At 37.2% G+C, this 20,774-nt stretch overlaps 2 protein-coding genes and 1 long non-coding RNA gene across 3 annotated transcripts in view; 1 reads left to right on the top strand and 2 right to left on the bottom strand.

The window, feature by feature from the left end:
* On the bottom strand, window positions 1,490-2,488 carry LOC109836077. The gene is made up of 3 exons (XM_020403992.1): window positions 2,283-2,488; window positions 2,068-2,208; window positions 1,490-1,994 (listed from the first exon to the last, which is right to left on the bottom strand). Exons 1-3 carry the CDS (start codon window positions 2,344-2,346, stop codon window positions 1,843-1,845), a joined length of 357 nt encoding a protein of 118 aa, XP_020259581.1. The 5' UTR covers window positions 2,347-2,488; the 3' UTR covers window positions 1,490-1,842.
* On the top strand, window positions 4,511-4,985 carry LOC109836076. The gene is made up of 2 exons (XR_002245819.1): window positions 4,511-4,606; window positions 4,691-4,985. It is a non-coding gene; the product is annotated as an uncharacterized LOC109836076 (long non-coding RNA).
* Window positions 8,324-20,774, bottom strand: part of LOC109839115 (F-box protein At5g07670-like) — an 83,582-nt gene continuing 71,131 nt past the window's right edge. The window contains exon 3 of the mRNA XM_020407547.1: window positions 8,324-9,120. Coding sequence (XP_020263136.1) covers window positions 8,853-9,120 — 268 coding nt within the window. The 3' untranslated portion in view covers window positions 8,324-8,852. The remainder of the gene's footprint in view (window positions 9,121-20,774) is intronic.

Below are 20,774 nucleotides of genomic sequence, written 5' to 3'. Positions count from 1 at the left end.
TTCACTGGACGACAGAGAGTTCGTCGGTCGCCCGCCGCGGTCGACCGAGAGCTTCCTTCGGTCGACCGCACCGGTCGACCGGATAAGTCAGCTGGTGTTTTTCTCGTGTTTGACCTGGATAGCGGTCGACCAAAATTTCCGTCGGTCGACCGATCGTTTCTGTCGGTCGACCGCGAATTTCTTCGGTCGACCGCCGCTCCTTCAGTACTGTTTCCAACGGGTAGTTTTATTACCGTTGTGGGGCTGTTTTGGTCTTTTGTTTTGGGAGTTTTGGCTGAGATTTCTAGTGGGTATAAATACCCTATTGCTGTTGTTTTTCAACCAATCTAAGAAGTTTTTAAACAAGTTTTAAACAAGGGTTTAAGTGTGTTTAAGGGTTTGTTTTGTTTAGAAGTTTTCACAAGTGGAGGAGATCATCTTCTTGTTTGGGCTCAAATCTCCATCTCTCCATCTTGATCTAGAGAAGTTTTCCTAAACTCAACTCTAGCTTTTACTTATAATTATTTGTTAATTATCATTTCTATTAAAGCTAGATTTATATTGAGTTTAGACTTGTTTTTATATTACTCATTGTTACACACACCCACATTGAGCTTTTAGTATTTACATACATAGTATAGTTGGGTGGTGAGAGATTATAATTTTGAGTTGTGCTTAATTGAGTTCTCACCTTGTTTAGAGAACAATCAATTGACTTATATTATGCTTCTTGTGAGATTCACTTTGTAATACACTTGTACACCGAGAGGAGTGTGTGGTGAGAGTCGGGGATCGTCCCAAGAGGAGTAGTATCGGTTGACGTGCCTAGAGAGAGGTTGTAACCGAGCACTTGAGGGAGACACGGCTAGGTCCAACACTTAGTGGGTGTAGAGTGTGATTGCAAGAGTGTGAGTTGTAGAGTTTTCGGTTAGCTAGAAAACCGAGTGTGTAGAAGAAGTTCCGGCTTTCAAACCGGATTGTGTTCTAATATCCAAATCAAAATCTCCAACCAGTCATCAAGTTAACACTACACTTCTGCTTGACTATAAATGCATTACCCCCATTATATTAACATTATGCCTATGGATGGTTTGTGCCCCAATGACCCAATTGGTTAAAGTCACACCTCTGTCGATTTGTCTTTTTGGATTCGACTGGTTAACATTACACCTCTGTCAATCCACAGTTCTCAAAAATCAACTAGTTAACATTACACTTCTATTGATTTCTAACCATTTAGTTAACATTACACTTTTAAACGATAGTTATCTAGATTCCTCTAAATCTTATTGGTTAACATTACACTTTTGTTGGTTGATCTATTTGTCATGTTAACCCTACACCTCTGTCAAAAACTCTAATACTATCATGTTAACATTACACCTTTGAATAGTCTCAAACCTAATATGTTAACACCACACCTCTATCAGTTTGATTCTACCACCTCTAACCCTAACATAGATATCAATACGACACATTAATACTACATCTCCATCATACACATATCAAATGACAAAGGTTCTCTATTATTATCAAAAGAGCTAAATTATTGCAGAAGAGGGAATCCTAAAGGAAAAAGGGAAAGAAAGATCAAATTCACTTAATGTGCTCAGCCATCTTAACTCTCTGGCATCGAGAGCCCCTTTTAGAGCTCTCTCTTTCAAGACCTCTGGATCGATATAGATGACTTGAGTTTTAGCAGCTTCTAACGGAGCTGTTTAAATCTGCAGTTGAGAAGTGTTAAAATCTCACTCAGTGGTGAGCTCAGAGAACTTGAATTCAAGCTTCTTTTTCTGCTCCTGAGCCATCTCTAATTTGGTTTGAGCCTCAGCTATGATGGCCTTGGCCTCCTTGATGATAGTCTCATTCGAGAATGGTGTTTTCAAGCTCCGTCCACTTACCATCACTTTCGGTGAGCGACCAATTCTTGGAACCAATTGTCAACACAGGCTCGCTAGTAATAGAAATAGACACGGAAGCCACTTTGTTACCGATTTTTGGCTCAGGTTCGTCATCTACAAAAAGATGAATAAAATGTTAATTGTCAAGACAAAGAAACTACATAGACTTAACCAAAGTAGACCATACCTAGCATGTAGGAATAACCACTGGTATCACCCTTGAAGCCAGTGTCATCGGGTTTAGTGAGGTAGGTTTCAGTATCGGCCTTGTAGTTGACCCGTTCATCACCGTCTAAATCCTTTTGTTCAAGAGGGACGGGTTCTTCACCTACATAGACATTGTACATGTTAACCAAGTGTGCTTCAACCAAATTGATGCAAAGGTATAAGCAGGAGGTTTACTAGAAGTTGCTATGGGCTCAACCGCAAGCTCCTGTGTCGGAGCTGTGGAAGGATCCTCTCTCATCCTTGTAGAACCCTATGACACATAGTACTTCACCGAATTTAGTAGTTCTATGTGTCGCTTTTTGGATGGCTCCTGTGAATGTTGGTTTGTAATGGCCTTTTTCCCTAAGCACCTCTTCCTCTACTATGTGCTCCTTGGTGAACCGCAGATTACGTCGGTTCCCAAATACTAAACCGATGGGCCTTTGATGTGATGGTTGTCTACGTGTCCCTGAGTCATCATAGTCACTTTCTTGCCCAACCTCCTTTAAATATTCTTGGAGTCTAGGAGCTTGACTTTTCAGACCTTTCTTGTAAGCTTCCTTATGCTTCTGGATGATCCAGATGTTGTAAGGCACAATGGGTGTCATAAATCAGACATTTAGGACAACCTCACTATACCCCCCACCTGTCACTAGTACAAAACAGGTCAGCCCAAACGGTTGGAACCGTTTGGGAAAACCCCCTCCCAAACGGTTCTAACCGTTTGGGAGAGGGAAAAAACATGTTTGGGCTAAAGCCGTTGGGGATGAGTTTTCCCTAACGATCGCTCAAACGGTTGTAACCATTTGGGCAACGGCCCAAACGGTTACAACCGTTTGGACGTTATCCCAAACGGGTGAAACCGTTTGGGACAACAGTATATGCCAAATGGTTGAAACCGTTTGGCCAAAAACTTGGCCAAACGGTTTGAACCGTTTGGCCTACAGTTAGGCCAAACGGTTCCAACCGTTTGGACAAGTTTTTGGCCAAACGGTTTCAACCATTTGGCATATATTGTTGTCCCAAACGGTTTCACCCGTTTGGCCAAGTATCTGGCCAAACAATCACAATCATTTGGCCTATTAATTTTAATTATTTTTTATTTTAGTATTATTTATTTACCTGCTTACATTTAATATACATATTTTACACAATGATTACTCAATACCTGTCACTAGTACATAATGATTACTCAATATCTGGCCAAGTATCTGGCCAAACGATTACAACCATTTTATTTATTTATTTATTTATTTACCTGCTTAGAATTATCATTATACTTAAGGTGATTAAAGGGCTGTTACTTCTTCACCATCTAAACAGTCGAGAACTTTCATATCAAACCAATATGTGTCTTTCAATTTTAAACAGGTTTAGCTTGTGGTGTAATCGTAATCCTCAGTTTTACAATTTTTACCTAGCAAAAGTTCAATCAAATCATGCACATTAATAAAATGATACATTATCCTGCAAAATTGATACATTATCATGCAAAATTGGCAATTGCAATAAGATTCAATGAGGAAAAAGAAAAGGAAGAACTTTTCATGTAAACGTAATCATGAATAACCATAAATTTTAGAATATACAAGATAATAGCAGAAAAAACTCAATATTTCCTAAAAGTAAGAAAACTCCCAGAAATTACCTTAAATAAGTCTGCTGGAGAAAGAGGATGCCTGAGGAAGAGAAGACGACGTCGGGAAGTCGATTAATTTGCTGTAAATAGGAAAATTTGAGTTAGATGGTCAATTAAATTAGGCTTAGGGTTTTGTAAAGATGAGATAACACTAATTTACAGAGAGGATGTGTGGAATCGAGAGGCTATTGAGGAGGAGGCAGAGTAGCGGTGGAGGAGGAGGCGAGGAGCGGTGGAGGAGGAGACGGATGAGAGGTGGAGGAGGCGGAGGAGCGGTGGAGGAGGAGGCGAGGAGCAGTGGAGGATGAGGCGGATGAGAGGTGGAGGAGGCGGAGGAGCGGAGGAGAAGGCGGAGAGCTGTGGAGGACGAGGCGGAGGAGCGGGTTTTTAGGGAAATTTTTGGGGGTGATATCGCGGGTTCAGAGGGAGAACGGGGAAATATAGGGGGGAAATGAAATTTCAATTTTGTAGGATCCATCAAAACTCTCAAACGGGTTTATCCGTTTGGTATAAAACTCTCAAACGGGTTTATCCGTATGGGTTTTTCTATACTCCCAAACGGTTTAAACCGTTTGGAATTATTATCCCACACGGTTTGAACCGTTTGGGCTATCTTGATTTGTCCAAACGGTTCCAATAACCGTTTGGACTGTCCTGTTTTGTACTAGTGTGTGACCCTTTCATAACTCTTTGAATAGGAGTTGGTTTTGGTAGTCCAAGCTTTGTCATAATATAGGGCTTTGCAGGAGGTCAGCCTGTCTTGATTGAGTCACCCCATCATTTGTAGTAGACCCTTGTTTGTCTGGGCCCCTGTCCTAGTCATTACTACTTCTACAATGTCCCCTGAGCTATGTTGATGAGGTCATGCAACCTACCAAGGGTAATTGTTGCAGCTCTTCTTGGCCGACCTGACTTTCCCCATTCTCCTTTTTATGGGAATCTTATCATCCCTTGGTGCGTACAGGTTACTGCCTGAAGGAGGCTCAAAGAGGGTCTTTTGAATGCTGCGTTATAGGGGGATTCCATCAGATTATGAAGAATATCACCACTATCATTATTTAGCATGGAGGGATCCCTATGAGCAGTAGAAGGTTTACTATTCCATGGGGTCTTACAGTATGTCCTGTGAAGCTTATTAAGGGACTCGAGCAAGGTCTAAGGAAGTGGCGTGAGTCTCTTTTTCGAATAAACTCATTATCATGTAGGACATAAACTGAGCTTTCCTTGTCAATCAAAATTTTACTGATTTCTTAGTCATATATTCTGGCTGAGATCATGATGGCAATATTGCTTAGTGATACATACTTTTTGTTGTTGCTCTTGAAGTTAGAGCTTCATTGGATCAGCGCCACTTCAAAGTTGCCTCAGTGTTACTCCTCCTAGGGATGCTTCTTGCTTTTGAGCCCAGTCGATCACCCCCACTCAATGTACTTAATTCTATTGAACTTAAATCTCGACTAAGCTTGATTCATCCATTATCGGGCTCAACGCATTGGTATAGGTGTCCTTGTCGTATTAGCTCCTCAACGTCTTGTTGTAGCGCTCTGCAGTCGTCAATCATGTGCCCAGTTTCTTTATAATAATGGCAATATTTATTTTTATCACTTGTTGTGATCTACCAAATTTTGGGGTGCTTTCGAAAGGTGCCCTTAAAGTCTAGCTTGTTGGTGAAATTGTGATTACAGCTCATTCATAGGTGTGAAGGTTAAGAACGTTGTCAGTTGAAACTCATTTTCTGTTCCTTTTGTCCCCTGCTTGCCACTTGTTTGGTCGAGCTCCTCTCTCTCTCTTGGTTTTCTCATCAGGCCTAATATTTGCTAGGGATTCCTCAGCGTCCATATAATCTTTTCTCAGCAAATGATATCATTGAAGTTCCTCAGGGCTGGTTAAACAGGTCCTGATGGAAGTCTTTATGAGTTAGCCCATACACCATCCTAGCTATGGTGACGTGATTGTAAGGATCTTGAAAATCAAGACGCTTGTCTTAGCATCACCTGAAATACTAACTTACGGTCTTGCCTGGATCTTGCTTCGGTTGGAGAAATGTAGTTAGGGAGGCCTTTCCTTTTGTTTTAGCAAGGAAGTGGCCAATAAACAGATTGGAGAGCTGATAGAAGTTGTGGATGGACATTTAGGGTAGGAAATTGTACCAGATCTTGGTTTTACCACTCTACGTGTTTTAGAAATATTGACTCATCAGGACGTCATCCACCCTGGCTATATCTCTATCGCATTGTGGTAGTTGCTTTAGTGCTTGATGAGACACCCTTTCCCTCTATAGACTTCCAACTTAATTAGGAATCTTAATCTGGTGATGAGGTGCATTCATGATGTCGTTGGTCCGGGGCGAGCTCCCATCAAGCATATTGTCATAGGTTGGATTGTACCCCTAGGAAGCCAATTTGAATCATTCAAGATCATACCTTGGGACTTGGGTTATCCGGTCATAGGGATGGTTTAAATACCCGGTAATAGCTCTTTGCCCAGTTGACGGACCTGGGTTTGTCTTGGTGGTGTTGTTTGCTTGTTCATTTGGTCAGGTTTTCCCCATCAAATTTATTGGATCGGATCGCAGCATTTGGATTGTGCTCGTCATCAGCGTGGTTATGTTGTTCTTGAGGTATCGCGGGCTCTTCCTCGAGGACTAAGGTTGCCTTTATATTCTTGAAGGCCTTTTTTATTGTTCCTCTAAAATCATCATGATCATAGCCTTGATCTATTGGTGTTGCCATTCATCCTCTTTTGCATGGGAATTCAAAGTACTCAACCTGCCTGGCGAGTTAGTACCTTCATCATTATTAAAAACGGATCAGAGTGAGGACCTATGATGGGCACCAACTGTTGATGCATGAAATCAACTTAAAAAGATTGAGTTCGTAAGTTTAAACTTGATTGATGAGGGCTCTTCAATTAGCTTAAATGATAGCAGTAGGTCTTCGCACCTACGAATAGATGAGTCTACTTAGCTTGGATTGAGATCACAAAAAAAGTGTCGGATTGACGACAGTGGGTTGTTCACATGTGCCCCTCTAATGTATAAGTCAGATTCTTGATAAAGAGGTGGTAAATAGATAGGCTAGGGTTTTAGAGGAAGATGATCCTTACCCAGGTTGGCCATCGTGAGCCTAACTCAAAGTTTAATCTTTAAAGAGGTATTTGTACTAATTGCCAAGGGGAGATCAGCCTCTACACATGTCACTATCATGACGGCTAAGGTTGTTATGGTGTATACCTAAGAGATACAGCAGTGCAACAAGTGGAAAAACGCACGTTCTCAAAGTTTAATAGCCAATACAATTTAACGACATATATACATAATAGATACAAGTGAGAAGAGATCAAAGACGACCAGACTAACTTCATTTTAAAGATTGTACTTTGCTACATTCTTTTGTTTTGTTTTAAAGAATTTAGATGATTTAGTTTATTACTATTTATTGGATTTTCAACTAGCCATTGTTTCATTAAACAGCTTACATATATTTTTTGAAGTAAGGATAATTGTGCAGTTTAGATATGGTCTTCAAACGTTGTTAATTAATGGAAATGGCTGGTAAGAGACCATCTTTCGCCCTATTTTGTATGTTTTATCTATAGTCTCATATTGGCTGATCATTTTTCTGCTCTTATTGGTTTGACTTGTAATGGTTATTATTTTTATCAATAGAAAACGCTCATGCCATCTTAGTAAACCATCTGTGCGTTTTTGTCGATAACTCAGCTTCGTAATCTACAATGCTGCTACTTTATCTGTAAACGACTGACATTAAACTTACCAAAAGAAGTGGTTTCAGATGAAGACGCTTTGAGATATCCAGAAGAATAGGATTCATATCCTCTTTATTATAAGAAAATAGTAGAGGTCACTGCAATTTCATAATCATTAATTTGTTTAGTTGTGATTGTGATTTGCGTTTGAGTTTAAATTAGGAAAATAGTGTAATTCATAGAGATACTGTAAGAGTTAAACATGGAATGAATCACGACCATGTACTAAACAAATAAGAGTTATGTGCATATATACCCCTTAAATCATGGGCATTTGCCAAAATACGACCTAAATATTAGTATTTACAAAACTACCCCTCAACCATCAACTTTGTGAAAAAATACCCTTAAAATTAACAAATAATCAACTTAGGTGCTAAATTTCAATTATTTTGTTGATAATTTTTACCTTCTGATTACAAATTAGCTTATCAAAATTAATGATTAATTGCTTTGATAGTAGCCTTCTCTAAAATTGATGATTTTAGTAGTTTTGCAAATACTAATACTTGAAGACCATTTTCACAAATACTCATGATTTAAGGAGCATATAAATAATACGAATGAAAATGGCTGTAATCTTGTCATAATCTCTCCACTACTTTTTTATTTTATATTTTTTGGTAATCGGGAGAATCCAACTCCATTTGCTCAAATCTATGAAAATGGAACCAGATTCAGCGGATTGAAGAATGGAGAACAAAATAAACCCCTCACTCCACAATGTACTCCACGCTTAAGACCGATCTAACTTAAACCAGAAGTACCAATCATTTGTGCATAATTAAATGCCAGTTGAGTGATAAACTCAACGAGAGAGACAATAATATGCAGGAACTTACAAAGCGTTTAAATAAGAAATAAATGAGGGAACAGAGTGACTTGTTGGGGTACACAGTGACATTTCCGATCTCATCAATTCCTAGCATCATTGTTAGATGCAGAACTAGCTACTCATCAAATACATTAACCATCTAGAAACAAGCAAGTATAACACTGCAATTGAAAGTCTGCTCTAAAGCGAAGCAACTATCAGTAAGTTAATACTTAGAAAGATAATACTTAGAAAGAGGTAACAGATTTAAAATCAAACTACCTAAAGGGGTCGGTAATTGCCTTCAGCTGCCCTGATGGTAGATGAAAAGAGCCCCTGAGAAAGCTGATATCCATGCAGAAGCAGGAAATTTGAAGCACTAAGACAGTGGTGTTTATCTGCACAAAAAAAAATCATGCGCTTACAGTAATAATTAAGGTACAATACTAATAAATAAGGGCCCTCTTAAATTGCCATCAAGGTCTCCTCCACTGTAATGGATATCTGAGATCTCACACAAGCCTCATGAAAATATAGAACGGCTTCACACTCTATTGAAAAATCTTCCACCCTTTTTTCCCATTCCTGTCCCTGCTAAGCTCATTGCAAGAACAGATCTGGAATCAGGCCGCCATTTGAACTCTTTTAGAACAGTGAACAAGTTTGAAAGGGCAGGCGACACCGCATCATCCCTTACATTGTTACACGATACCACTGTGAGGCTTTTGAGATCAGTCCATAACAATACCACCGATTCAAGACCTTCGGTTGTTAACTGTGAGCATCCTTCTAAAGACAGCAATTTCACTCTCCTGTAAAGAAGTAAAAGATGAAATATGTTACACCTGCAGATCCACAAAGCAATACACGCTATGAACAGAAAAATATGTTGATTTTTATCCTATGTTAATTGTTGATTTTTATCCTACGTTAATTGGCTCATGTCTAGTCATCTAGCATATGTTCACCTTACACATTCATGCCAAATGTTGGAAAGGCGGCCCCTTCTTTAGTGAAGAACCCTACATACAGCACTGCTATGAGATGGTAATGCAAGTGCTGGTGCAGTAGAATATTAACAAACAGTGTATGAAGAAACTGTGATACATATTACTGCAAGTTGCAAACATGACATCAAGAAAAAATCTGACAGCTGAAAAGCATCAGCAGACAAGCCATATAACTAGAATGTAAGAAATAGGGAAACACTAAGCAGCATGAGGAATAAAGACCACAACCTACAAAAGCACTGATTTAGAATTATCATATATTTTGTTAGAAAAAATACTGTAATGTTTCACTACACATATGTGCTTCTTGATCTTCCTAAAGATGCAATGCAGCTTTTGTATACATCATCCAAAGACTCTCTGATTCACAAGTAGCAGCCACCAGCCCTCACGTGTTATCATTTCTTGTATATAATATAAGCTTACAGGATATGTCAACATCCCATCTGGTTCTTGCCTAAGATAGTTGAGGTTTTCAGTTGCAATTTAATTACTGAACAAGGGATGTTTATGTGGAAGTTAGTAAAGACTGCTGGATAGAAATCACTAAAGATGTTTCATCAGCAATGCTCCTCCTGTTTGATCCACCATTGTTACAATGACATCAATCATTGCTTCAGTAAAGCAGAAATCATTGAAGCAATTTTTATGCCAAAGCCTAAGAATTCTGCAATACCTTGTTTAAAATGTCGCTGAGCTAAATCGAATTGTCGTATTGGTTGGGATAAGACTTCAGAGAACAGAAACTATAGATTCTATATGGATAGTTCAGGACCAGAGCAGGTATTCTTATTAATCTACACTCTTCTGTAGTGGAGTAATTGTCACGTTACTGTTCAAACACACTGTGGGATATGGTGATACATTGGATGATTGAAGTTTTCTTGCAGAAAGAACTCCTTACAGATTTAGTGTTTGCATAAACAAGGTTCTTATTATTAATCTATACTCTTTTTGTAGTGGTGGAGTAACTGTCACGTTACTGTTCAAACACACTATGTAGGATATGGTTTATACACTGGATGAGAAGTTCTCATGCAGAAAGAACTCCTTTACAGGTTTAGTGTTTGCTTAAATAAGGTTCCTTCATGAACATGACTGCATCCATAAATTATACTTTTGGTACATTATTATCAGATATTCATAAGTGTACATAAGAACAATTTGATTTGCCAACACGTCAGTCATTACTGTGGCTACTTATCAGAAGGCTAATTGCCATATAATGTAACTTCCCCACCTACAATCTTAAGCATAGGTGCAAGGTTTTATATGTCAGATATCGGGAAAATATTGAACGGTCAAAATCCATATTAGATTGCGGATATCGGGGATATATGTAGTAAATATCGGAGTGTCATATCTGATGATGTGCATATATAATATAATTTCCTAAACGTAATCTAAACATACTAAGAGGGCGTTTGACAAATTGAAAGTGACTTGAAAGTGTGAAAGTTACTTCTTTGTGCAAGCGTATCAATGTATCCATGTCAACATGTATGTGAAATGTAGGGTTTGTCTACGAAAACAAATTATTATTTAAAGTAGAAAGCAAAAATGTCATGCATATTATTTTATTTACTCTTTTATTTAAAATCATATCATATTTTCAATGAAGCTTGTGTAACTACAAATAAATGAATTGAAACTGAGTCGTGGTGAATCGATGTATCCACGTCAGCATGTATTTGAAATTTAGTGGTGGTTTACAAAAACAAATTATTGTTGAAAGTAAAAAAGCAAAGTTAATGTGGCATACCATTTTATTTACTTTTTTATTTAAAATCATATTATATTTTCAATGAACCTTGTGTAACTACAACTAAATGAATTGAAACTGAGTCGTGTATACATATAGTAGGTAAAATTAATCCTTTATTCGATTAACAAAATGAATCTCTAGGTATGATATTATCATCCACTATTCATACTAATTGTAATAAATTCTTTATATTTTATATTTATTACATATTTAATTGAAAACTCATAAGTACTTAAGGATTTGATATCAATTTCAATAGTTGAGGGACTAATCTAAAAATAGGAAAGATGTAAGGGACTTATCGTAAAAAAACTTCCTGAAAGGATTTCATACTCCAAGGCACCGAACCTTATCAGACCTATATTGCAAGATAATATTGGTAACATTGTTCGTCCAAAAAAAATGAAAAATGAAAAGATTTAATTAAAATTTATTTATAGTTAAAAGTGGTCCCCAGTTTTCCACTTTTAGATAACATCCGCATTTTCTAAGGAAAAATTAAATATGCATTAAATTTAATGTAGCATATATTTTGCATTTTACTTTCAAGTGCACGTTCACAGAAACAAACTCCTGAAGTAATAAATGAGTCACTTTCGCTCTCATTTTTCACTTTCATGTAAATAAACACCCCCTTAATTAAATATAGGCATACAAAAATCTAAATAATTATAATTAGGATTACTAACAAATTGTAGAAACTTACGTAAAGAAAAGAGCCCACTAGAATTTACTAATAAACTTCATAGAGCTAGAATTTTTGCTAAAAGATATTAAAGAAATTTTGCAAAACTATACTATTTAGTGACAAGCCATATAGAAGGACATATTGGCCAACACATCGGCTTATATATCGGTCAAGTTAGGTGTATATTCTCAAAATATTGTCAAACAGCGGTAAAGGATATTGAGACTACATCATTTTGCAACAAGACTTGGAAAAGAATATATCAAACGTATATATCGGCTATCTCAGAGATATTTAAGACAATGCATAAGTGACAAATCTTCATTCTCCAAAAGTATGTTATTTTTGTCCAACAAGTGTTATCAGATGCTATGTCATGATGAATGACATAGGATAGGCAGTTTGAGACTAGTCTTTAAGAGAGCATTTTGAAGCCTTAGTTTCTTTTTTGGACATCTAAGACTCTGATCTCATATTTATTATTTAAAATCTAAGACATTTGAATTATTATGTCAAACGGGTGTTATATCAAACAGACAGTTTGAGACTATTCTTCAAGAGAGCATTTTGAGGCCTTAGTTACTTTTTTGGACATCTAAGACTCCGATCTCATATTTTTGTCTAGCAGGTGTTATCAAATGCTCTGTCATGATGAATGACAAAGTATAGGCAGTTTGAGACTAGTCTTTAAGAGAGCATTTGAAGGCCTTAATTACTTTTTTGGACATTTAAGACATCTGAGACTTTGATCTCATATTTATTATTTAAAATCTAAGACATTTGATTTATTATGTCAACCACACCGAGAAAATTCTATGCGACTTTTCTTTTATTTTATACATAATTTCGACTGTGGGAGACAGAAAGACTCTCACATTAGCTTTATGAGGATATGAAATTGGCTAAAAGAATAATTGGGTTGCTACCTCTCGATGCATGATAAAATATATTTGATGTAGTTCAGTTATGATTAGAAAAATTAGCTAGACTTTTGGTGATCTCATCCTTTTCTTGTAGTTAGGATTTTATTGGTTCGGATCTTATTTGATGTTATCTTCCTCTCTAACTAGGATTTTATTTTATTTTTTGAGTTTACTTGTAATAAGGTTGAACTTTTTCTTTTAAGAAATGGAAAGATGGTGAAAAACTTTTGCGAAACATTACATGTGAGTTCCAGATATTTTACCATGTGAGTTGTTATTTTGGCATGTGAGGTGTCAAGTGTAAGGCCTAAACTTGTATCCTTTGTTTTTATCTAAATCCCTAAAATCTAAAATAAATCCTTCTCAAAAAATCTCCATCCATCCTCCCAAATCAAAATAATCAAACAAATCAAAATTGAAATAAAATGAGACAAGCCCATGACTTTAGGTCTTCCACGACGCCTTCCAACTATGACCACCATCTGTTGCCCATTGTCTTTCCTTCCTATCAATCTAAACACATGATGTTTAGTTTATAATAAAAATGTAAAGCCATGATAAGATTTTCTTCTATATTTGTAATGTTGTACAAAGTGTTCGTCACTTCTAGGCACCACACCTAGCGCCCAACTCCACAGCACCAAGGCGGGAGCCTAATATCCAACTAGACATTTTAGTGTCATTTAATTGTTTAAAAGTTATCAAAAAAGTTTCCAAGTGTTTGTCACCGCAGCAAGCATCGATGTATATGGTTGCTTCTACCAAGCACAGACAAAGGGCAATAATAAGAGAGAAGAATAACCAATAAAGAGGAAGAGAAATGTGGATGAGAAGAAAATAGAAAGCCTAAGAATTGCAACGAAAGAATGAAGGAGAAGGTGAGAGGAGAAAGGGGAGGAAGAAAATAGAGAGAAAGAGGAAGAGAAAGATCATGAAGGTCGAAATTAATTTGAATATATTAAAATAAGTTGTAAAAAAATAATAATAATAAACATTAGACAAATTGCATTTTTGAAAGTGTTGATGGTTGTCGAGACTTAAGACAATGGAAGTTTGACAAAGAGGGAAAGTTGGGAAATAAAACATGCAGAAAGGAGAAAAGTGGTTTCTTCTCTAATTAGCCTCTCTTTCAACTTTCAAATAGTTGACTTTAGAATTAAAGTTAAAACAAACAATTATATTCATCCATTAATATGCTTAAAAAGGTTCTACATAGTATCTATGTGGTGTAGGCTTGTATCCTACTTAAACAATGCATGCCCTCTTAGACACTTCTCGTGCTTAATTGGGACACCTAGATCAAAACTAAGAAGCTTGAGCAGCACTTCAACCTAAGCAACTGCCTCAACAAACTCCTATGCTTTTTGAAACACTATGATTTTGGAAAAAGAACACGTAGTTTTTCCATTTACCATAATAAGCAATTAACTTCCTGGGAGGAGAATCTTCTTTTGCCATAGAGTGCTTAGGTTGTAACAAATACATGATACAATTCATAGAGATCAAGTCAGTGATCAAGTGCGTGTGATTTATGTTCTAGGTAAGTGATCAAGACTATTGAGGTAGTTTTATATAGTTTTTTACATGATGTAGGCTTGTAACTAACTTAAACAATGTGTGGCCTTACGCGTTCCTTGTGCCTAATTAGGGATGCCTAAGTCAAATTGTTAAAAAAAAAAACTGTTACATAACTTGTTATGTTGTGTTATGTAACCTATTGGGCTATAAATGCTATGTAATCTTTTGAAATAACTCAGACATATCATAACTCTACGTTATTATAATATAATATGCTTTATTTCAATTAAGTTTACATTATTTCAATATAACATGCGTTATTTTATTATACCTTACATTATGTCAATATCAGTTTTAGAGACTTGATATATATATCCTTTCTTAAGCTTGAAGTAGTTAATTAATTACTTCTGAATTGTTTGTTAAGCCTTCATATCATGTTAGGGTAACATCATTATGTGATTATGAAATTATAAATATGACTAATAAAATGAATGTAATTATGTACGAGCTATAAATTTATGGTTATATATTTGAGTATTCGATTGTGATGCTTGCTACTAATATAGATTGTATTAAATTAAAGATATTTTTATTAAATTATTTTTGTGTTATGATATTTTGTTCCTACTTCTTAATATTATTATGAACATCTTTTATATTTTTTATAAACTAAACAATAAGAAAACATTGCTCTCCAAACTAAGATGCTATGTTTGAAAATTGTTGTTGGTTAATCAGAGAGGATAATTTCCCTCTCCTCCTTGGGTCTTATTCTATAGGTTAGGATTTACAAAAGAGTTTGTCCCTAACCAATGTGGGACTAAACAATGTACAATAGTACTTTCAACACTACCCCTCAAGCTAGAGCATATATATCATACATGCCCACCGTATTACAAATGAAATTCACTCGTGTTCTCCTTTGGAGTTTTGTGAGAATATCCGCAAGATAATATCCTGACGGTGTGTGATTGGCTCAAATAATTCTCTTCTCCATCTTCTCTCGAACCAAGTGAATCGATCTCTATGTATTTTGTCCTATCATGAAATACTAGGTTCTCAGTTATGTAAATAGCAACCTTGTTATCTCCATACAAGCTCATCGGACATACATAAGATAAACCAATCTCTGTCAATAAATCTCTAATCCACCACAACTCACAAGTCAGATTCGCCACGACTCAATATTCAACTCAGCTATAGAACGAGAGACTACACCTTGCTTCTTACTTTTTCAGGAAATAAGATTTCCTCTAAGGAATACACAATACTCAATGGTCAATCGTCTATCTGCTTGAGATCTTACCCAATCCGCATATAAGAATCATGCAACTCTTATATGTCCACTATCAGAATAGAAAACTCTCTCACATGAAGTTTTCTTATGATATCTAAGGATCCTCTTCATGGCCTCCATATGGGAAGTCCTAGGTGCTGAAAAAAACTAACTACGTTAACAGGAAATGCGATATCTGGTCTACTAACTGTCAGCTAGTTCAACTTTCCCCCTAGTCGTCTGTATTTCTCAACATCTTCTAGTTGCTCCCTCCTGATCTGGTGAAAGTTTGATCTTGTCATCCATCAGCGAGTCAATGCCCTTCCATTCTAACATCCAGGCATCCAATAACATATCGAGCATCGCTAAGAGAGGAGAATTCCCTTCTTTGACCTAGCCACCTCAAAGTACTTCAATGATCCAAGATCCTTGGTATGAAACTATTATTGTAAATAATCCTTCAAATGACAAATGTCTTGTATGTCATCTCCGGTAATCACAATACCATCAACATATATTATAAGGAGAATTTGTTTCCCATAGTGAAATCTCCAGAAAAGTGAATGGTCTTTATGAGCTCGCTAAAGGCCAAACTTCTGAATTACTTTTGCAAAACATCCAAAACAGGCCCTTGGAGATTGTTTCAAGCCATAAAGGAATTTTTTCAACCTGCAGACTTTTCCACACTCCCCTGAGCAACAAACACCGATGGTTGCTCCATGTAAACCTCCTCACCTAAAATGTCATTAAGAAATACGCTCTTGATATCCAGTTGATGTAGTGGCCAATAACAGCAAGCGGCAAGAGAAATAAGAATAGGACAGAAATCATCTTTGTGATAGGAGAGAATGTGTCGATATAGTCCATCCCATGTATCTGTGAATATCCATTTGCAACTAAGCGAGCTTTGAGGTGAGCTAGAGACCCATTAGGATTCACCTTGACTATATAGACTCATTTGCAACCAACAGCTTTCTTGCCGGGGGACAAGGAAACAAGATCCCAAGTACTATTCTCCTCTAGTGCTGTCACCTCCTGCATTGCTGTCGATATGAGCTTCGGCCACATTCTTAGGAAACGAGTGAGAAGTAAGCAAAGATATGAAAGAATGATATGACAAAGATAATGAAAAATAAGAAACGAAGTGGGCAATAGGATATCGATAACAAGATTGTTTACCCTCCCGAAGGGCGATGGGAAGATCATCCGTAGGAGTAGCACTAAGGGAAGATCATCCGTAGGAGTAGCACTAAGCTATGTGGCAACATTGTTACTAACATGTACTTTATGTCCCTGTTTAGAGGGAGATTCTGGCACAATGGTCGGAGTGGAACGTCGTGTATAAACTTGGACTAGTTCAGTAAAACTGGATAGTGGATCAGCTCGTACAGCGGACTCGAAAGGTACATTGACAGTTCTAAGGATAAGAGAGTCAACATTATCAGGAGGACGAGGGTGGTGTGTTAAAGGCAACTCGTCCTGATTTGTTTTCGAAGGTGACATTAGCTGAAACAATGTAACAATCTAAAAAAGGATAATAACATCAGTACCTTCTCGAGAATATCCAAGAAAGATTCCCCTAATAGACTTTGAATCTAATTTTGTCCTTGAGGACTATGGTTGTGAATGAAACATAAGGATGTGAGATTTTGGGTAGAATATGAAGAGTTTAACTATCTTGGTACAAAAGGAAAACCAAAGTTTTGTTGACTAAAACTGATGAAGGCAGTCTATTGATGAGATAATGCAATTAAAATGTTATCCCCCAAACTTGTTTCGGAACTTCACAATGAAGTAATAAAATACGAACAATCTCTAGTAAGTGTTTATTTTTACACTCAACAACCCCATTTTGTTGGGGTCTTAGGGTGTGTAAACATAAGAAGGCTAATGTAAAATCTCATTTTCCTCCAAAATTTTCGGAAGAGTGGTCAAATTATTCTTTAGCGTTGTCTGTTCTTATTAGAGTATTAATGTTATAATGAAACTAATTTTTTAACTTCAGCGTAGAAAACTTTAAAACAAAGAACACTTCAGAGCAAGTTTTCAACAAGTAAATCCAAATCATGCCAGAAAAATCATCCACAAAACTAACAAAATATTTATAACCAAGTTCTGATGAAATAGAACAAGGATCCCATACATCTGAATGTACTAACTCAAACGAGTTGTGGAGCCTATTATTGACTCAACTAGGGTAAAACACTCGTTGATGCTTCCCTAGTTGACATAACTCACAATCTAGAGGCTTGACATGACTCAAACCAGGAATTAGAGTTTTAAGAACAAAAAGTGGAGGATGACCAAACTGACAATATTCCTCAGAGACTGATGTAAAGCTGACACATGCCACCTGGTCTAAAGAAAAGTCCAATTCATGTAGGTCATTCTTCTCATGTCTTGTGCCAATCATTTTCCTTATTCCAAGTGCTTAAAAGAGACAATGTGTAGGAAAGAACGTTATGGTGCAATTTAATGCTTTAGTAGTCCTACCGACAAATAAGAGATTGAATTTTGAAAGTAAAGTGAGGAAGATATAATACACATGAAAGTGGAATAGTACTAGTGTCAGAAATACCAATTCCTGCTATAGGTGTGGTGGAGCTATCAACTAATACTACTAGAGAAAAGGAGGTGGGAGGTGTGTAGGAAGATAGTATACCTCAGTTCCCAATCATGATCAGTCGCCACTAATTCTATAACCCAAGTACAAGATGACGACGATATAAGACAAGCAATGAGTTTACCTGACTGGGGTAATGTAGCTATAGCAGCAGAAGACTAAGTCTTCTGAAACTGTTGAAACAGCTCAAACTGCTCAAGTTGACGCCGACTCTCGTCATCTAAAGGATTCTTGTGAAGTTACACGTGCAAACCGAGGATGCTCACCCTATAACTAAGGACAACCAAACTTTAAATGACCTTTTTCTTTACAATAGTGACAGTAAATACAGGAGCTATCTCTTGTGGCTCCACGTAAGGTGGCTTCATGTCCTCCAAAACGTCCTCCACGACCTCCAGAGCGACCTTCAAACCAACCACCATTAGTAGAAAATGATCTGCTCTATGTAGCAAGTGCAAAGTCGTGCGCAGACTCAACGACAATGCTTGTGGATGCACCTGGAACTGGTGACCACAAGAAGTGATAAGTTTCTGGTAATGAACGTGCGGTAGAGTTCCTAATGATCTATGGGCGTGTTGAAGTGTACGACTGCGGGAGAGAACCAAGGAAAGTACCATCAGCTGATCCTTCTGGTCCTGTATCTTCCGGACATCTATAGTGATGGGGAAAATCTACCATAATTCCTCTGCAAGGCGATTAAAATCACTGTAATGCTGCTCAAATGTCTGAGTTTGCTCGTCCATCTTGCTCCTCAACAACTCTTAAATAACCTAATATGCCTGGTTGGCGTATCCATGACCCAAGTATAGCTACTCTAAAAAGACATATACTTGTTTCATTGAACTACAATGAATGCATAACTGAAGGACCTATGGCTCTATGTTATTCCAGATCTGATGGAGAAGACTAGTGTCATCTTGTGTCCAAGAGGCAAACGCTAGTACAGGAGGATCATTAGTAAGATGATGAGCCTTCCCTCGTCCGGAAACATACACACGAACTAGTTGCATCCATAGGAGATAATTAGACTCGTTTAGCTTCTAGTCCATGATTTTGCCAAAATACACCTCCGTGTGTATCTTAGTCTACATTGATCATGCCACCTTAGCCAGTGAATCCTCCATCATCATCACAATAAACTCCCAACAACTAAGCAACCAAGTACCAATCAACCAATAATCAAACAACCAAACAACAAAACAACCTCCAAACAAATTCTCGCAACTGATCCATCTTTACCGAACAACTAAACTTCTAAATTTTTTTTACTAAGCTTTCAGATCTATTTTATTTCGGATCTATAATAGGGTGGCGACGGCTGAAATGTGCGGAGGCGACATATCAGTCGTGGGTAGACCCTAGTGGGCGGTCATGGTCAAAGACTAGTCACTGGAATATGGCTAGGAGGTTGGACGATGGCTAAAATGAACTGGACGATGGCTGGTCGTTGCTCTCCAACGGTGACGACGGGTAGAAACAGGAAATTAGTGGTGGTGGCGAGGGCTAGGGCTAGGAGAGAGGTGGGTGATTAGGGCAAGGTTATCGATAGCGGATAGCGTCGCGTAGCGGTGAGGCATCGCTAAGACTATTTCGGGCTATTGCGGTAAAATAACGATAAAAACGTAAAGTCAAATAACGGTCTAATTTAGATACGTATAAATACTAGAAAAAATATTAAAAAAAATCTAAGAAATCTAAAAGTACATATTAGATGATTTAAAGAGATTGTTTAGACATGTAACCATCACGTAATATCGAAGATGACTGGAGGAGTCAAAAAATCATCATCTTCGAGAAGAAGAGCTTAACATTGACTGGACTATCCTAAGAGGAGATCATGGTGAAGGAGGTGAGAGGAAGTATCAAGATAGGTGCCAGAGGCTATGAGAGGTGGCAGGAGTATGCTGAATATCACAGGAGGCGGTGGAATGCAATGGTCAAGGGTTGAGTTTAATTTTTAAAAAATAAGCCTCAAACCGCTTTTAAATAGTAGTCAAAAAACAAATTTTGAATGTAACCGTTCACTATTTACCGTTATGACACACTATTGGCCGTTTTTGCGAACAAACATATTTCGCAATATGTCACCGCTATTGCGCAATAACGTCGCGAAAAGGGGCCGCTAAGCTATTAGCGCCGCTATTACGGTGCTATTTATCGCTATTTATAATAGTGGATTAGGGTATGGCTCTGATATCATGTTATTTGGTTAATCGGAAAGAATAAATTCTCTCTTCTCCTTGGGTCATATTTTATAGGTTAGGATTTATAAAAGAGTTCCTCTAACCAATGTGGGACTGAACAATGTACAATAATACTCTCAACAAAAATTTTGACGATTCTAATTATAAAAGTCATTATGAATAGTTTGTATCTATAAAATTTATAAATAATTAATAAACAAAATAACCTACTTTATGAGTTATATTTTCCTTTTTTAACCCTTAACAGGAGGTAGAGTGTTATGTTATGTTTTATCATTATTTTCAACAATGATCAAAATTAAGCGACTTTAGCATCAATTTAACCTAGGCAATCGCCTCAATGAACTCCTAGGCTAGTTTTTAAAACACTGCCATTTTGAGAGAAAATGTCTTTTCTCCATTTACCATAAGCAATTAACTATATACGAGAATCTTATTTTCCCTTAAGTGAGTAGA

Source organism: Asparagus officinalis, chromosome 4 (assembly GCF_001876935.1).
Source record: "Asparagus officinalis chromosome 4, Aspof.V1, whole genome shotgun sequence".
Taxonomy (NCBI): domain Eukaryota; kingdom Viridiplantae; phylum Streptophyta; class Magnoliopsida; order Asparagales; family Asparagaceae; genus Asparagus; species Asparagus officinalis.
Note: the sequence above shows the minus strand (reverse complement) of the source record. Positions and strands in the feature narration are given on the sequence as shown.